The sequence below is a fragment of the Heptranchias perlo genome, chromosome 19 (genome assembly GCF_035084215.1).
Source record: "Heptranchias perlo isolate sHepPer1 chromosome 19, sHepPer1.hap1, whole genome shotgun sequence".
Taxonomy (NCBI): Eukaryota; Metazoa; Chordata; class Chondrichthyes; order Hexanchiformes; family Hexanchidae; genus Heptranchias; species Heptranchias perlo.
In genome coordinates, this window is record NC_090343.1 from 10005271 (window position 1) to 10022050 (window position 16780).

General features: G+C 43.3%; 1 protein-coding gene across 1 annotated transcript in view; it reads right to left on the reverse strand.

The window, feature by feature from the left end:
• The window catches only part of pigu (phosphatidylinositol glycan anchor biosynthesis, class U), a 29053-nt gene extending 21424 nt beyond the window's left edge, over positions 1-7629 (reverse strand). The window contains exons 1-5 of the mRNA XM_068000286.1: positions 7467-7629; positions 3412-3476; positions 1471-1530; positions 1316-1378; positions 40-149 (exon numbers count right to left, since the gene is read on the reverse strand). Coding sequence (XP_067856387.1) covers positions 40-149; positions 1316-1378; positions 1471-1530; positions 3412-3476; positions 7467-7596 — 428 coding nt within the window. The 5' untranslated portion in view covers positions 7597-7629. The remainder of the gene's footprint in view (positions 1-39; positions 150-1315; positions 1379-1470; positions 1531-3411; positions 3477-7466) is intronic.
• Positions 7630-16780: the final 9151 nt, after the last annotated feature.

Consider the following 16780-nt stretch of genomic DNA (forward strand, 5'->3'; position numbering starts at 1 on the left):
ATCATAGAACTGATAATGACAATGTGTTTTCTTACTTACAACAGTGCTACCTTAAGAGGAATATGATACATTTCTTTAGGAGTCCTGACCAGCGTGATGACATCAGGAGCATATCTCTGGAGTTCAAAAGCAATCCGCTGTTTTCTAAACTGAGAAATAAAAATTAAATTGAAAAAATGCAATGCCAAATTTATGTACACATTGTACACATTTAATTTAGAATGTCTTTAAATTCTATTCTCTCCCGAGCAATGTGCAGTGAGGCTTAAATCTCCTCTCCTTCTGATTTGTGGGACTGTCAAATATTATGACAGTTGCACCTCTAAGACACCAAAGAATGGATGGATTTTCACTTCTCTCCCTCCCCAACTTCCCCATCTCTTCTCCTGATAGTACTGGTTCATGCTGCAGAAGTCAACAGCCCTCTGGTACCTTGCCAAAGTGACTATTCTTCATGTGTTCGCCTTGGTCGTGTGCATTGCCAAGCGATTTAACCGTATAAGGCATCACAGCTCAGCCCAATCCTATTCTCGTTCAATATACACATCCACATGCACCTCCCAGCGGCAGTCACTAGACAGCGATCGGGAACTGGTCGAATTCTCCTCCCGAGCTCAAAATGGCCGAGAACACTTATAGTGCACATGGCACCATCTCCCAGTTGAAACCAGCATAGACCATGGGGTTTAACTTGGAACCTTACTGATCTGTATGATTTAGTGTCATGCTGCATATTGCATTTATCCAGTAAACCATTGGTGGCTGTGGAGATTTTTACATTTGCTTAAATAGTAATGTAAACTGTTTTCAAATCCCTCTGACAAAAAAAAAAATCTGGTTGTCTAAGTACTACCAATTCACAAAATAAATTCAAGCAACCTAGTACTCATTCTCACCCCCTGACTGGGACAAGCATCTCTGTTATGACAGATCACTATCTTGCCAGCAAGTGCTCCTGCTTGGATCAGCATTTCTATAAACTGAAGCTAGAAACTGCTAATTTGCACATCTTGGTGTCATAATCTTTTAATAATCTATGCACCAAAAAGAGGGAAAAGAGGTACAAAAAGTGATTTAGATTTCTAAAAAGTATAGCTGGTCTTTTCAAAGCTTTTGAGCATTAAAAACTGGTTAATGATGAGCTACTTTGAGCTTGGATTAGGAATCTATGCTATAATGTAAATAGTGATGGGTTTGTTCTGTGGGGAAATCTATGCAACGGCAGTGAATGGGAAGGGATTTGGTCTCTAAAGAGACCATCTATAAGCAATACAAGTAATACTGGAGTGTCAACAGTTACATACAATATTCTTACCACAACTCTGTTGAAATCCTCAGCAACAATATACAGTGCAACTGCAGTTATAACATCCATTGTCTGTAGAAACAAAATTCACTTGGCGTCAAAAATCCACACGCAAGTACTTAAAAGGGACATAAACGGGCAACAATCAATAATATTATACTTACCATGAAGACAAACTCCGCATAATCAATAAGGAAATGAAAGAGGTATATAATAAGAGGTGTCTGCAAAATAAAACAAATAATAAAAATACTAGTTAACATACAAGATAAATTTTCACCAAATAAACAGACGGCAGCAACAAAGACAGCGACATTTATTGGAGTATTTCAGCAGAACATTGGGCCCCAATTTCCTAGCGTTCTTTTCACTAGGGTAACAGAATGAATTATCTGACTTGGCTAAGAAGCAGCACTTTAGGTCCTTCTCGAACCAATTCCTACTACAGTTGAAACAACATAAAAGGCCCACATCTCTAAAGCCCATGACTCTAAAGGCGCTTTTACATTGACACCTATTTAGTTTGGATTATGGGAGACAAGCAGCCCAGCACCTGCTCCCCGCGCTTACACTGTTAAATCTGTCTCTCTCATCCCAGTGGCAGGACTATAGACACCTGAAAAAAGTCAGCAGGATGAGAGAGGTGGATTTTGTAGTGTACTGGTGCACACGCGCTGTGAACAGAACTGAACAAGTATCAGTGTAAAACTAGTTAGCAATTGAATGCATTGCCAAACTTTGTCAGACACTGTTCTGCCTCCAAAGCAGTGAGCTCCCACGATTAACTTTTTAAAAAAGACATGTGGCTCCACAGATGCCCGTTTATCTCTGACACCTCATCCAAGCGGCCACTATTAACTTGTGCGCCTCCACACCGAGTGTCAGTGGTTATTTGACCACAGGGATCAATCCTATATCCTCAACCAATATCTGCAAACACACTCTTTCCAGCAGGGGTCACCGGATAGCAATCAGGACCAGGACTGTCCCTCTCCCCTCAGCCCAAGGATGTGGAAGTTATTTGCAACCTCCATTGCTACCTTGGCTGAGATCAGATAACTCAGCACAAACTGGCATTGAACTGGATACTTTCCGTGTCTACATGGCTTAGTTCCACACTGGCCAGTGTACTTATCAGTGAACTGAACGACTAGGGGAGCTCCATAAAGGTTATTTTGTCCAAATGAAAGCACCAACATTTCGTTGCACTCTCAGTACAATGACCACCCCATCCCAGTACCTGTGCAACACAATATTCATACAATGGGTAACAGGACAATTAATGTGATACACGGTCTGGTTCACTTGTCATAAAAATCAGTGCTCAAAAATAAACCCACAAGAGCGCTACAACGGCCATTGGTGGCTCAGTGGTAGCATTCTCACCTCTGAGTCACAAGCTTGTGGGTTCAAGTCCCACTCCAGAGAGCTGAGCACATAACCTAGGCTGACACTCCAGCACAGTACCGAGGGAGTGCTGCACTGTCGGAGATGCCGTCTTTCATATGAGGGGTGAAACCTAGGCCCTGTCTGCTCTCTCAGGTGAACGTGAAAGATCCCATGGCACTATTCAAAGAGGAGCAGGGGAGTTTTCCCAGTGTCTTGGTCAACACTTATCCTTAAACCAACACCTGTAACGGATGATCTGGTCATTTATTTCATTGCTGTTTGTGTGCAAATTGGCCGCCAGGTTTCCTACTTTCCAAGTGTCTACACTTCAAAAGTACTTCATTGGCTGTAAGGCATTTTGGGACGTCCTGAGGTCGTGAAAGGCATTATATAAATGTGAGCTCTATCTTTGGTCCATAGTAAAATACATTGCTCCACTGAACACTAAAAATGAACTTTCCAATACATTACGTCCACACATCAGTTTTTTTCCAAATTTGTAGGAAGCCTGCACAGAAAATACCCTATGAGCAGGAAGCACAGCATGATGTGCACACTGGGGCATCAGAACACATTCACTAGCTCACCGCAGAGCCACACTCCCACTGTCCTACTCCTAGTTACTGGCTTAGCCATCAATAGATTCATGTTGAGTCCTATGTCACACCATCACCCAAGGGTGACCAGCAGTACATAGCTGACGATATCGTACTTACTTCATGGAACACATTTCCAGAATATGGGGACACTCCTAGATCCAGCAAAGAAAGTCCTTCCACAACTGAAACGAAGGAAACAAACATTACTTAACTCAGCCGCAAAATACAGAAACGGACATGGAAACATTTGGTCTTCAGTAATCTTGAAGAGACTCTCCCGGGTAAGGTCATTAAAAATTTCAATGCAAACACACAATTTCAGCTTGAATGGGAACTTTGCTCATTTTCTAATTTTTTAAAAATTAAACGTTAGAAAGGATGTCAAGGCCTTGGAGATGGTGCAGAGGAGATTTTCAAGGATGGTACCAGGGATGAGAGAATTCAGTTATGTGGAGAGACTAGAGAAGCTGGGATTGTTCTCCTTAGAGAAAAGGTGATTAAGGGGAGATTTAATAGGTGTTCAAAATTATGAGGGGTTTTGATACAGTAAATAAGGAGAAACTGTTTCCACTGGCAGGAGGGTCCGTGAACCAGGACACAGATTTAAAATAATTGGCAAAAGAACCAGAGGGGAGAAGAGATCATAACGCAGTAAGCTGTTATGCTCTAGAATGCGCTGCCTGAAAGGGTGGTGGAAGCAGATTCAATAGTAACTTTCAAAAGGGAATTTCAAAAAGGAAATACTTGAAAAGGAAAAATTTGCAGGGCTATTGGGAAAGAGCTGAGGGAGTGGGACTAATTGGTAGCTTTAACAGAGAGCCGGCACAGACACGGTGGGCCAAATGGCCTGCTTCTGTGCTGCATGACTCTATGATTCTATAAATTATTGCCTGAGTGAAACTGTTGGTATGTAATTAATCTGAACTATCCATTAATTTCCATAGAATTAAAAAAATAAAATTCCGGCAGAGAGGTGCTCCTGCCATGGCTACCATTTTCAAAGCAGAAGGGTTGAACAGACCATAGCTGAGCAGCCCTGCCTGAAGCTCACTACAGTGCTCATCACTCCAACTTACCTGGTGTGTTAAGATTTATTTTTTTTGCATTGCTTTTCCAATTTTCTCCCTTCCTCTCCTGAAAGCCTCGACTTGTGCTGAGAGATGGTTCCCCGGCACTGCCAGCCTTCGGGCACCATGCCCAAGTGACCATTCCGTTGTGGGAGCCTACACTGCAAAAGCTGGCAAACTATTCAACTGCAGACGGCATCACAAGCAACCCCTCTTTCGTTTTCACCCAATCTCTATCCAAGTGCAGCTTGTAGCAAGTCCCTGCATAGCAATCTGGAACTGGAACCACGGCTGGTTTTAACCCTCATCACTCGACAGTAGCTGAGCTCAATTTTAGCACAAAGGCTGATACTAAAATTTGTTTTAAAGAAATTTGCAACTAAAAGAGTATATGCTTCAGATGGATAAAGGTGAAATGTAAAAAATGTGATACAGAACACCTCTTTAATAGTCAGTGTCCATCCCTTGAATTTCCTTCCAGCTACCTACCTCTTTGACCAAGCTTTTGGTCACCTGTCTTAATATCTCATGTGGCTTGGTGTGAAATTTTGTTTGATTATGCTCCTGTGAATCGCCATGGGACATTTTACTACATTAAAGGTGCTATATAAATGCAAGCCTTTGAGTCATACAGGCCAGGAAGGTAATGGGCTAGTTTATATCTGCCAGGAACAGAGTCGGCTTTATCACACTGGGTTAGCAAGTGTAAAGAAAATTGGCCCACAGCCACATTTCTGATCACAGCGCAGCTACCCCTGCTGGAAGTGCATCAGTGGGGATGTCAAGCGCAGCTGTAATGTATTTTACAAACGTTCATAAGAGAATGAATACGTAACCTTGCAGTTACTTTTTGCTTGTACACAAAAATCCCTGAACACACAGTGTTTAACTGAAAATAGTTCACTTCTCTATCATCCATGCTTTATTGCTTGGTAAGTAGACTTTTAGCAACCAGTTACCTTCAATGAAAAAAAGAGACCTCACCAAACCAGTCAGAGATCACAGCCACAATACATACAAGTTTCTTGAAGTCTTCTAAATCACTACTCACCACATGGTCTACATCGACAAGTCAACCTTCAGCTTTACTAATATTTTCTTACTTTTTCTCCCCTAGATAAAATTCGTAATTTCTGTTGTGGATGGTACATAATACACTGGATACTGAATATCGAAAAGGGAGACCCCACATCTTAATGCACGCACAACCTCACTACTCCTCATTGTTATCAGATACAATATTCATCCAAGAGTTCCATTTCCTAAATCGGCCATTTAAAGAAAACTTGTGATCAATGCAAGAATTGCATCATATCAGAGTAAATAGCTAAATACCGTACATCCTTAAAAAAAATTGTTGCGTTTATCTCAAAATTTACAGATGACACCAAATTAGGTGTAATCAAAATGAAGGAGGATGAGGAACGCTACAAGGGGATCTAATTGTTTTGAAAAATGTGCAGACAATTGACAGATGCACTTCAATGTGGATAAATGTAAAGTAATGCACTGAGTGACAAGGACCAAGCAGAGGGATTACAAGCTTGATGGGAAAATATCGACCAAGATAGATCAGGAAAGGGATCGTGGGGTCACGATACACTTATTAACTTTACCAAAGGCTGGGAATGACTTAAAAGTGACTTTCCATTACTTTTCCTTTAGTTTTCAGGTAAGAGGCTTTTCGTTACCTCTGACTGTCTCTGCATCTTTATGCTGCTAATTCTAACTTGTATAACCACCAATTTGCTAATTTATCCAGTTTATAATCATTCTTTGTTTTGGCAGACAAATCACCCCGGTAACAGTAATGTCAAGGCTGACATATTGGTACACAAGCCAAAACAAAACACCAATATAACCGACATGGCCGCCAGATACCACAAATGTAAAGTTGGCATGTAAATACTTTGAAACCGTTTGCTGACGTTACTATCACATATTTAATTGATACAATATTAACAGATTAAAATTTTTAATTACAAGATTAATCACAATTTTTTTTAATTACTTGACAGCCCTAGTGATTACTTAATTCAACATCTCAAACTGCTTCCATCAATACCAACAACCATAGGTACTTCATCCAAGTGTTACACAGATTAAAATGCCCTCTCCAGAAGGGCAGGATCCATAATTCTACTGTTGGGTGCTTTGCAAGTGTCCAAAAAGTGGACACGGTGTCAGCTTGAGCTGGACGACAGCACTCTTGCCTTGGAGTAAAATCTGTGGGCTCAAGCCACGAGTATTCCAGAAATTGAGCATATAATCCAGACTTGTATTCTAGTATAGTACTCATGAAGCACTGAGTTGACAGTTATCCTTCATACGAGTTATCCTTCATTCCCTCCCTAAATCTCTCCATCTCTCCTCCTTTAAGACGCTCCTTAAGACCTACCTCTGTGACCAAGTTTTGGTCACTTGTCCTAATATCTCCTTGCGTGGCTCGGTGTCAAATTTTGTTTGAAAACGCTCCTGTGAAGCACCTTGGGACGATTTACTACGTTAAAGGCACTATATAAATGCAGGTTGTTGAGCCGTTAAATGATTTGCCTGTTCCAGCGGTGTTAAAAGGTGGTGTCCTGACCGCTACGCCTCCCTCAACCAACACCACAAAAATAGATTAACCGGCCATTCATCTCATTGTCGGCTGTGGGATCTTGTTGCATGCAAAAAAAAATAGCTGCAGAATTTGTCTGCATAGCTGCCACTGCATTTCAGAGGCAATCAATCACTTCATATAGTAAGACTATGGTAAGTTTCTGAAAGGTGTGACGAGGAGCAAGTCTTTTTAGTAGTAAATTTCACACTCCCAGTTACACTTTTACAGAAATCCTAGCAACAGCATTGGAATGCATACATTTTACATATATTTAATGTTATGTGACATTAAATACATAAAAATGATTTGAGTGCTGCTTGTCATTAGTGAGTGAGTGAGTGGGATTTTTGCCCCCTCAATAAGGAGTGAGAATCAAACCCCACCCCCCCCCCCCCCTGAGCCCAGGGCTGTCTCCCATCCACACTGACAGGAAGAGGAGCTGCACAGGGTGGGGGGAGGGGAGGGGGAGGGGGAGGGGGGAGTTTACGGCCGGATTAAAATACCTCGTTTCCAAGAATTGAGAGGCGACACCACTTCCACTCGCTCCGAGATGAACTCCACCAGCGAAGAGCGGAACAGCACAGCCCTGACGGTCACTGCCACAATCACCACCAACACCATGGAGGCGGCCATTGTCCCAACCACCAGCCCGGTGGGAGGGGGAGGGGAAGGGGGGGGGGGGGTGGTGGGGTGGTGGTGGGGGTGGGACGACGGAAGTGACGTCGGCGCGCGACGCACCGCGGGAGTTGTAGTCGCGCGCCGCCCGCCGCGGCCGCTCCTCCCACCGTCGGGACTACAAGGACCATAATGCATCCCGGCGCCCGCCAGCTGCAGCTACAGTGACCATAAAGGGACTGTCAAAGTTTGCATGTGTTTTTTTTTTGTGCAGACCTTTGGGAGAAATATTTTAATAGCAATTGTATCCTGAGTTATTAACAGAGACAGTTTGTTTCTTTCACTAAAAAAATAAATAAAACCCAGCTGAATTAAATTATAAAATAATTGTGATACTGGTTTATAAATGCCAATTGGCATTTTTAAAGGGAAAACGTTTTGGGCAAGGAATTATCAAGCATTTGGTCTCATTTTTGTCATGTGTTGCATTCAAGCAATGCCATGGTATGGAGTTAGTGACACAATTACATTTTTGCAACATCAGTGACATGTCTACATCCCTTCTAGTCTCAGAACAACTTGCATTTGTATTAGGAACATAGGAACAGGAGTAGGCCATTCAGCCCCTCGTGCCTGTTCCGCCATTTGATAAGATCATGGCTGATCTGTGATCTAACTCCATATACCTGCCTCTGGCCCATATCCCTTAATACCTTTGGTTGCCAAAAAGCTATCTATCTCAGATTTAAATTTAGCAATTGAGCTAGTATCAATTGCCGTTATCAACTTGCATTTGTACTGCATTCCTCAAATGGACTAAAACGTCTCTCCATTAAGGAGAAAGCAGATATGGAGGTCACTAAGCACGGGAAAAGGGGCAAAAGAATAGAGGCTTGAATGGAGAACTGAAGACTCCAGGCTTCCCTAGGAAATTCCACCCAGTGCACCACCTGTTAAGTCCAATGGAACTCATGCCTGCTGAGAGCAGATGTGGGTTCCATTATGGGCTTTCCTAATACTCCAGAATGCCTGAAGGAAAAGGCAATTGATCCTAGAGGGAATCAATTACCTTGTTGGGATGGTCTAATAGCTCCTTTGGAAGCTGAACAGTTGTGCAACTCTTTTCCTGTTGGGAATTTCCCGGGCCTCCTCTGCTGCGCCGAAGCAACGTGGTGCTGCTCTGATATCCCAAGGCTCCATCGGAGCTGGTACCACTGATGAAACCTTGCAGGCACAATGCGTGCACCCTGAACATACTGATGACCCTGTTCCCAAAATTTGGGATGAGGCCTAGTCCGCATCCCTTGGAGTTGGCAGACTTAGACCCTGCCCTGCCACCCTTCCACTAGCAGAGCAGGACCATCTGAATTTGGGCCCTTGTATTTTCAGTGCCAGCAATGCTTCCTGCAAACTGAAGGTGGCCTCAGCACCACACTCTGAAGACTGACAACAAGAGTAATTGTTTCAGTCAGACTTTTGTGTGGTATTTGAAGGCACTCTCGCACCTTGTTTGCAAATCTTAATTTCCGCAATTACAGTTGTCCTAGTATTAAGAGAATAGATTATCTCTTACACTTTACACCTCTAAAAATTCCACAATATTTCGGGATTTGGTTATTTACAACATTTTAATTTGGTGTACTTTGCTGAGCAGCCAAATTGGGTCAGCTCAGAAAGCACAGCTAGAACAATTTAGAAAATGGTTAAACTCGAGTCCCCATTACAATATCAAAACCAGCTATAATCTGGGGGTTAATAGTTGCATTCTCTAAAATTAAAACTTAGGTTTCCTACATTAGTGACTACACTTTAAAAGTCCCCCTTGGCCCCCTCCTAATTCTCTTCTACATGCTGCCTCTCGGCAACATCATTCAAAAGCACAAAGTCAGGTTCCACTTGTGTGCTGACGACACAGAGCTCTACCTCACCGCCACCTCTCATGACCCCTCCACTATCTGTCATTTGTCACACTGCTTGTCCGACATCCAGTACTGGATGAGCAAAAATTTCCTCCAACTAAATATTGGGAAGACCGAAGCCATTGTCTTTGGTCCCTGCCACAAGTTCCGTTCCCTAGCCACCAACTCCATCCCTCTCCCTGGCCATTGTCTGAGGCTGAACCAGATCGTTCGCAACCTTGGCGTCCTATTTGACCTTGACATGAGCTTCCGATCCCATATCCTCTCCATCACCAAGACCGCCTACTTACACCTCCGTAACGTCGCCCGTCTCCACCCCTGCCTCAGCTCATCTGCTGCAGAAACCCTCATACATACCTTTGTTACCTCTAGACTCAAGTATTCCAATGCTCTCCTGGCCGGCCTCCCATCTTCCACCCTTCGTAAACTTGAGCTTATCCGATTTTAATCGTTCCACCATTGGCGGCTGTGCCTTCAGCAGCCTAGGCCGTAAGCTCTGGAATTCCCTCCCTAAACCCCTCCTGCTCTCTACCTCACCCTCCTTCTGTAAGACACTCCTTAAAGCCTACCTCTTTGACCAAGCTTTTGGTAACCTGTCCTAATATCTCATGTGGCTCAGTGCCAAATTTTGTTTGATTACGCTCCTCTGAAGCACCTTCGGACATTTAAGAGGAATAATGTAATTATTATTATTAGAGATAAAGTACTTGAGAAACTAATGGGCCTAAAAGCCGATAAATTCCCTGGAGCTGATGGCCTACATCCGAGGGTTCTAAAAGAGGTGGGTGCAGAGATAGTGGATACCAAAATTCCCTAGATTCTAGAATGTTCCCAGCTGATTGGAAGGTAGCAAATGTAACCCTGCTATTCAAGAAAGGAGGGAGAGAGAAAACAGAGAATTACAGGCCAGTTAGCCTGACATCAGTCGTGGGGAAAATGCTGGAATCCATTATTAAGGAAGTGGTAACAGGGCACTTAGAAAATCATAACATGATTAGACAGAGTCAACATGGTTTTATGAAAGGGAAATCATGCTTGATAAATTTATTAGAGTTTTTTGAGGATGTAACTAGCAGGGTAGATAAAGGGGAACCAGTGGATGTAGTACATTTGGATTTTCAAAAGGCATTCGATAAAGTGCAACATAAAAGGTTGTTGCACAAGATAAGGGCTCATAGGGTTGGGGGTAACATGGATTGAGGATTGGTTAATGGACAGAAAACAGAAAGTAGGAATAAACGGTTGGCAGGCTGCAACTAATGGGGTGCCGCAAGGTTCGGTGCTTGGGCCTCAGCTATTCACAATCTATATCAATGACTTAGATGAAGGGACCGAGTGTAATGTATCCAAGTTTGCTGATGATACAAAGCTAGATGAGAAAGCAAGCTATGAGGAGGACACAAAGAGTCTGCAAAGGGATATAGACAGGTTAGGTGAGTGGGCAAGAAGGTAGCAGATAGAGTATAATGTGGGAAAATGTGAGGTTATTCACTTTGGTAGGAAGAATAGAAAAACAGAATATTTTTTTAAATGGTGAGAAACTATCAAATGTTGGTGTCCAGAGAGACTTGGGTGTCCTGGCACAAGAAACACAAAAAGTTAGCATGCAAGTACAGCAAGCAATTAGGAAGGCAAATGGCATGTTGGCCTATAATGCAAGGGGATTGGAGTTCAAGAGTAGGGAAGTCTTGCTGCAAATGTACAGGGCTTTGGTGAGACCACACCTGGAGTACTGCGTACAGTTTTGGTCTCCTTATCTAAGGAAGGATATTCTTGCCTTAGAGGTGGTGCAACAAAGGTTCACTAGATTGATTCCTGGGATGAGAGGGTTGTCCGATGAGGAGAGGTTAAGTAGAATGGGCCTACATTCTCTGGAGTTTAGAAGAATGAGAGGTGATCTTATTGAAACATATAAGATTCTGAAGGAGCTTGACAGGGTAGAGGCTGAGAGGATGTTTCCCCTGGCTAGAGAGTCTAGAACTAGGGGCCATAGTCACAGGATAAGGGGTCGGCCATTTAAGACTGAGGTGAGGAGGAATTTCTTCACTCAGAGGGCTGTGAATCTTTGAAATTCTCTACTCCAGAGGGCTGTGGGTGCTGAGTCGTTGAATATGTTCAAGGCTGAGAGCGATAGGCTTTTGGACTCTAGGGGAATCAAGGGATATGGGAATCGGGCAGGAAAGTGGAGTTGAGGTTGAAGATCAGCCATGATCTTATTAAATGGCAGAGTAGGCTCGAGGGGCCATCTGGCCTATTCCTGCTCCTATTTCTTATGTTCTTATGTTCTCTCTCTCTCTCTCTGCCTCTCTCTGTTTTTGCCCATCACTCTACCCCTTCTCTTGTTCGCCGACTCTGATTCTGACTGTCTTTTGGCCAGTTTCTCCCTTACCCTTTTTCTCTCTCGCTTTACCTATTCCTAATCCCCTCTCCATGGGGGGTGACGAGTGGGAGTTGGGGGCGGGTGGGAGTTGAAAACAGTTGTTTTCTTGGGTCTCAACCGCAAAATTTTCGGACTTGACATTCCCAGCGGGAAGCCTGTACTTTTCCGCACCTATGTTAAGCATATCCTATTGACAAGAGCTGTGAGATGAAGGATATAATAACACTGGCTGTCAGAACCAATGAAACTTTTTTTATTCTAATTCGCCCTTTATTTTTCTTGTTACGCTCAGATCCTATAACGAAAGTATTTAACTCTTTGAGGGTCACAGCCATGTTTCTTCACCAGAATTTAAAAGGAAGGAATAAAAAGAAGTGATAAATTGTTTTTCCAAATGACAAATTTAAATGATAAAATCAGAATGGAACATTCAGCCAAACAGCTTCGTCCATTCCTGAGTGTGAACCCCTCTTAGCACTGCACAGAATGACATGACAAGTGGGGATAGATTTTCACCTTCACAGCCTGGGTGGTTATCTGGCGGCGCAGATTAACGCTCTTTATAGGACCCGTCCGATTTTCAGTCCGTTTTTGAAGGTGGGATATCCAGCTCAGGAGTTGTTTTTAAAGAGCCTCTGCTGCTATTTAATGGCAACCTGTCTTGATTTTAGCAGAGCACAATATTTTGCTGCCAAATCATTATGGGTTCTTGAAGTGGCTGAGGCAAGGTCCAGAGAAAGAAATAGGATGCCCTCCCCATCCCTTTTTTAAAGATTATATCTTACAGGTTCCCCTGGAGGAGGTGCAGCAAAGGAGGGTTTTTTAAAAATTTGTTCATGGGATGTGGGCGTCACTGGGGAGGCCGGCATTTATTGCCCATCCATAATTGCCCTTGAGAAGGTGGTGGTGAGCCGCCTTCTTGAACCGCTACAGTCCGTCTGGTGAAGGTTCTCCAACAGTGCTGTTAGGAAGGGAGTTCCAGGATTTTGACCCAGCGACGATGAAGGAACGGTGATATATTTCCAAGTCAGGATGGTGTGTGACTTGGAGGGGAACGTGCAGGTGGTGTTGTTCCCATGTGCCTGCTGCCCTTGTCCTTCTAGGTGGTAGAGATCGCGGGTTTGGGAGGTGCTGTCGAAGAAGCCTTGGCGAGTTGCTGCAGTGCATCCTGTGGATGGTACACACTGCAGCCACAGTGCGCCAGTGGTGAAGGGAGTGAATGTTTAGGGTGGTGGATGGGATGCCAATCAAGCGGGCTGCTTTGTCCTGGATGGTGTCGAGCTTCTTGAGTGTTGTTGGAGCTGCACTCATCCAAGCAAGTGGAGAGTATTCAATCACACTCCTGACTTGTGCCTTGTAGATGATGGAAAGGCTTTTGGGAGTCAGGAGGTGAGTCACTCGCCGCAGAATATCCAGCCTCTGACCTGCTCTTGTAGCCACAGTATTTATGTGGCTGGTCCAGTTAAGTTTCTGGTCAATGGTGACCCCCAGGATGTTGATGATGGGGGATTCGGCGATGGTAATGCTGTTGAATGTCAAGGGAAGGTGGTTAGACTCTCTCTTGTTGGAGATGGTCATTGCCTGGCACTTGTCTGGCGCGAATGTTACTTGCCACTTATCAGCCCAAGCCTGGATGTCGTCCAGGTCTTGCTGCATGCAGGCTCGGACTGCTTCATTATTTGACGGTTTGCCCTTTTTGGGGTCGAGCGGCGCCCGTGTCAAAGGTCAGCTGTCAAATCTACATTTGACGTTAATGCTGTCTTACAATCCAGAGGTTTGCTATCAAACTTCTTAAGGAAGTTCGTCAAGGTAAATGTCCCCTTGCATTTGCCTGTATTCTGGAGGAGGTGCAGTAAAGAAGGGTAATCCAGGGGCCTGGACTAATAATCTAGAGAACGTGAGTTCAAATCCCACCGTGGCAGTTTTATAATTTGAATTCAGTTAAAAAAAAAATTGGAACTGAAAAGAACCTGGTATCAGTAAAACTTACCATGAAGTTATCAGATTGTTGTAAAACCCCAATTTGTTGACTAATATTACAACAGTGACTACACTTAAAAAGTACTTCATTGGCTGTAAAGAGCTTTGGGACGTCCTAAGGTCGTGAAAGGAGCTATATAAATACAAGTCTTTCTTTTTAATGCCCTTGAGGGAAGGAGACCTGCCGTCCTTTCCCGGTTTGGCTTATATGTGACTCCAGTCCCGCATCAATGTGATTGCCTCTTAACTGCCCTCTGAAGTGGCCTAGCAAGCTACTCAGTTCCACCAGCGCCTTCTCATGACAATTAGAGATGTGCAATAAATGCCAATGATGCCCAGATCCTGAGAATGAATTTAAAAAATGCACATGGGCATAACTGGCTGCATTTTAAATGCAAATGTATGCTCATCACTTGTGAACTCTTTAGGCTCACGTGCCAGCTCACACTGGTGCCTGGCACACCTTGCCGCTACCAAGGAAACCAGCTTAATCGCTCACTAGTCAGCCCCACTAATGTAGTTTTTGCCAACGGCTAACCCGTACTTACTAACCCATACATAAGCTGAGATGTACAGTGATCACTTGCATGAGAATGTCTGTGCTCTTCAATTTTCCAACAGCTCATCAATTTGTATTGGTTTGCAGGGATAGGCAGCTCATAACAGAAGGCAGCAATGCAGAACCAAGTGAAGGATTTCTGAATATTAAAACCTTAAGCTGAACGAAGATTCTAACCCTTGTGATTGTGGGCTCTGAGTGCACAAAAGAAACTGGAATGTGTACTGTAGAAGGATTTCGCAAAGCTCCAGGCTAGTAACAATCATTGTTAATTATTCTTCCTCCCCCTATTCACCCAAAAGCTCAGTTGGTCTGTCATCCCAAACATTTCATGCACCTCAGCGGCTTGACACATAATATATTGACAAGTCAACTCTCTTAGAAGGGGTTTGTTGTAACATATGTTCCTTTTGTGTTTCAACAGATGTCCCCAAAGAGCCAAAAACCAAATCGACAGATGGTGAACAACCAAGCATCTCATCGTACCCAAGCGTCAATTAATACACCATGTCACAAGCATAAGCACAGTGTCAGTCACTCAGGGGATTCAGGTATGATGTGGAGATGCCGGTGATGGACTGGGGTTGACAATTGTAAACAATTTTACAACACCAAGTTATAGTCCAGCAAATCTATTTTAAATTCCACAAGCTTTCGGAGGCTTCCTCCTTCCTCAGGTGAACGGTGTGGGATTCAGGTAGTGAGATTCTTAAGACAGCAGCAGGTGTACCTCAATATACAAGTGAGGAGAAGCAAATGGAGGTGACAGCGGAGGAGCAGGAACCTGCTGACTGGACGACCAGTTGGTCCCGATGAAGCCCATGGATTGGTACCCAACATAACCACTATGCCACCATAACCGGTAGCAGCTCAGCCGCAGAAGATCTTATCAAAATCCCTGTAGGAAGATCTTCAGAGGACTCCAAAGAGCTACCTGAATGGTAACATCCTGTAGTTGCATGGAAGGGGGTTGCTTGTTTTATACCAGTGTAATGAGTATAATGGTCAGAGAGCCCGTCTGCTCTTATCAGCTGTGCTTTGCATACAGCAAGGTCCCACAAACAGTAAATGAGATAAATGACCAGATAATTTGCTTTTGGTGGTGATGGTTGAGTGATGAATGTTGGCGAGGACAAGAAGTGAACTCTCTGCTCTTCTTTGAATGATTTCATAGGATCTTTTACATCCACATGAACATACAGTCAGGACGTTGGCTTAATGTATCATCCAAAGGATGGTATCTGTGACAATGCAGCACTCCCTCAGTATTGCATTAAAGTGCCAGCTTTGATTTTGGAAGCAACTAAAGACCAGGCTCTAGTATTCTATCCTTCACCGCATGGCTAAACAATTTTAACAATGTGTAGGACCCCACTGCTTTTTGCTGTACAATATGGAATCTGGTCCATGGGTGGCATGTCTCCAGTAATGAGTGCTAGATCTGTCTCTCCAGAAAAGTTGATTTTTTTTCTTCACTATTGTTCACAATTTACATTAACGATTTGGATTCGAGAATCGGAAGTACAATTTCAAAATTTACGAACACACCAAATTGGGGGGTGTAGTTAATCCAAAGGAAGAATGCATCAAAATGCAAGAGGAAATTAATAAACTTGCAGAATGGGCGTGTAATTGGCAAATGAATTTCAATATAGATAAGTGTGAGGTGGTGCATTTTGGTAGGAAGACTAAGGAGGCCACATACTGCTTGGATTAAAAGGGATAGAGGAACAAAGGGATCTAGGGTTACAGATGTTAATTGTATCCATGTGATTTATATCAATGTCGATTGTATTCAGGTGGTGCGTATCAATTGGGGACTCTCTTGTATCCATTTATAGGACGGAGCTTATCTAGGGGGTGCACGATGTGTAAGGATGATCTCTGTGAATAAAGGCTTGGAAGCAACCGAAGACGAGGCTCTAGAATTCCATTATTCACCACTTGGCTATCTGACTTTTTACAACAGATACACAAATCACTCAAAGTAGCGACGCAGGTTGATAAGGCCATAAAAAAGGCAAATCAAGCACTGGGGTTCATTTCTAGAGGGATAGAATTGAAAAGCAAAGAAGTTATGTTAAACTTGTATGGAACCTTGGTTAGACCATACTTGGAGTATTGTGCACAATTCTGCTCTCCATATTATAAATGGGTATAAAGGCATAGGAGAGGGTGCAAAAAAAAGATTCACAAGGATGAAACCAGAACTGAGAAGATATCCTTCTGAGGGGAGGTTGAATAGGCTGGGACTCTGTTCTCTAGATATGATAGGGTTTGATAGGGTAGACATAAAGAAAATGTTTCCATTTGTGGGGGAGTCAAAAACTAGAGGTCATAAAAATAAGATAGTCACTAATAAAT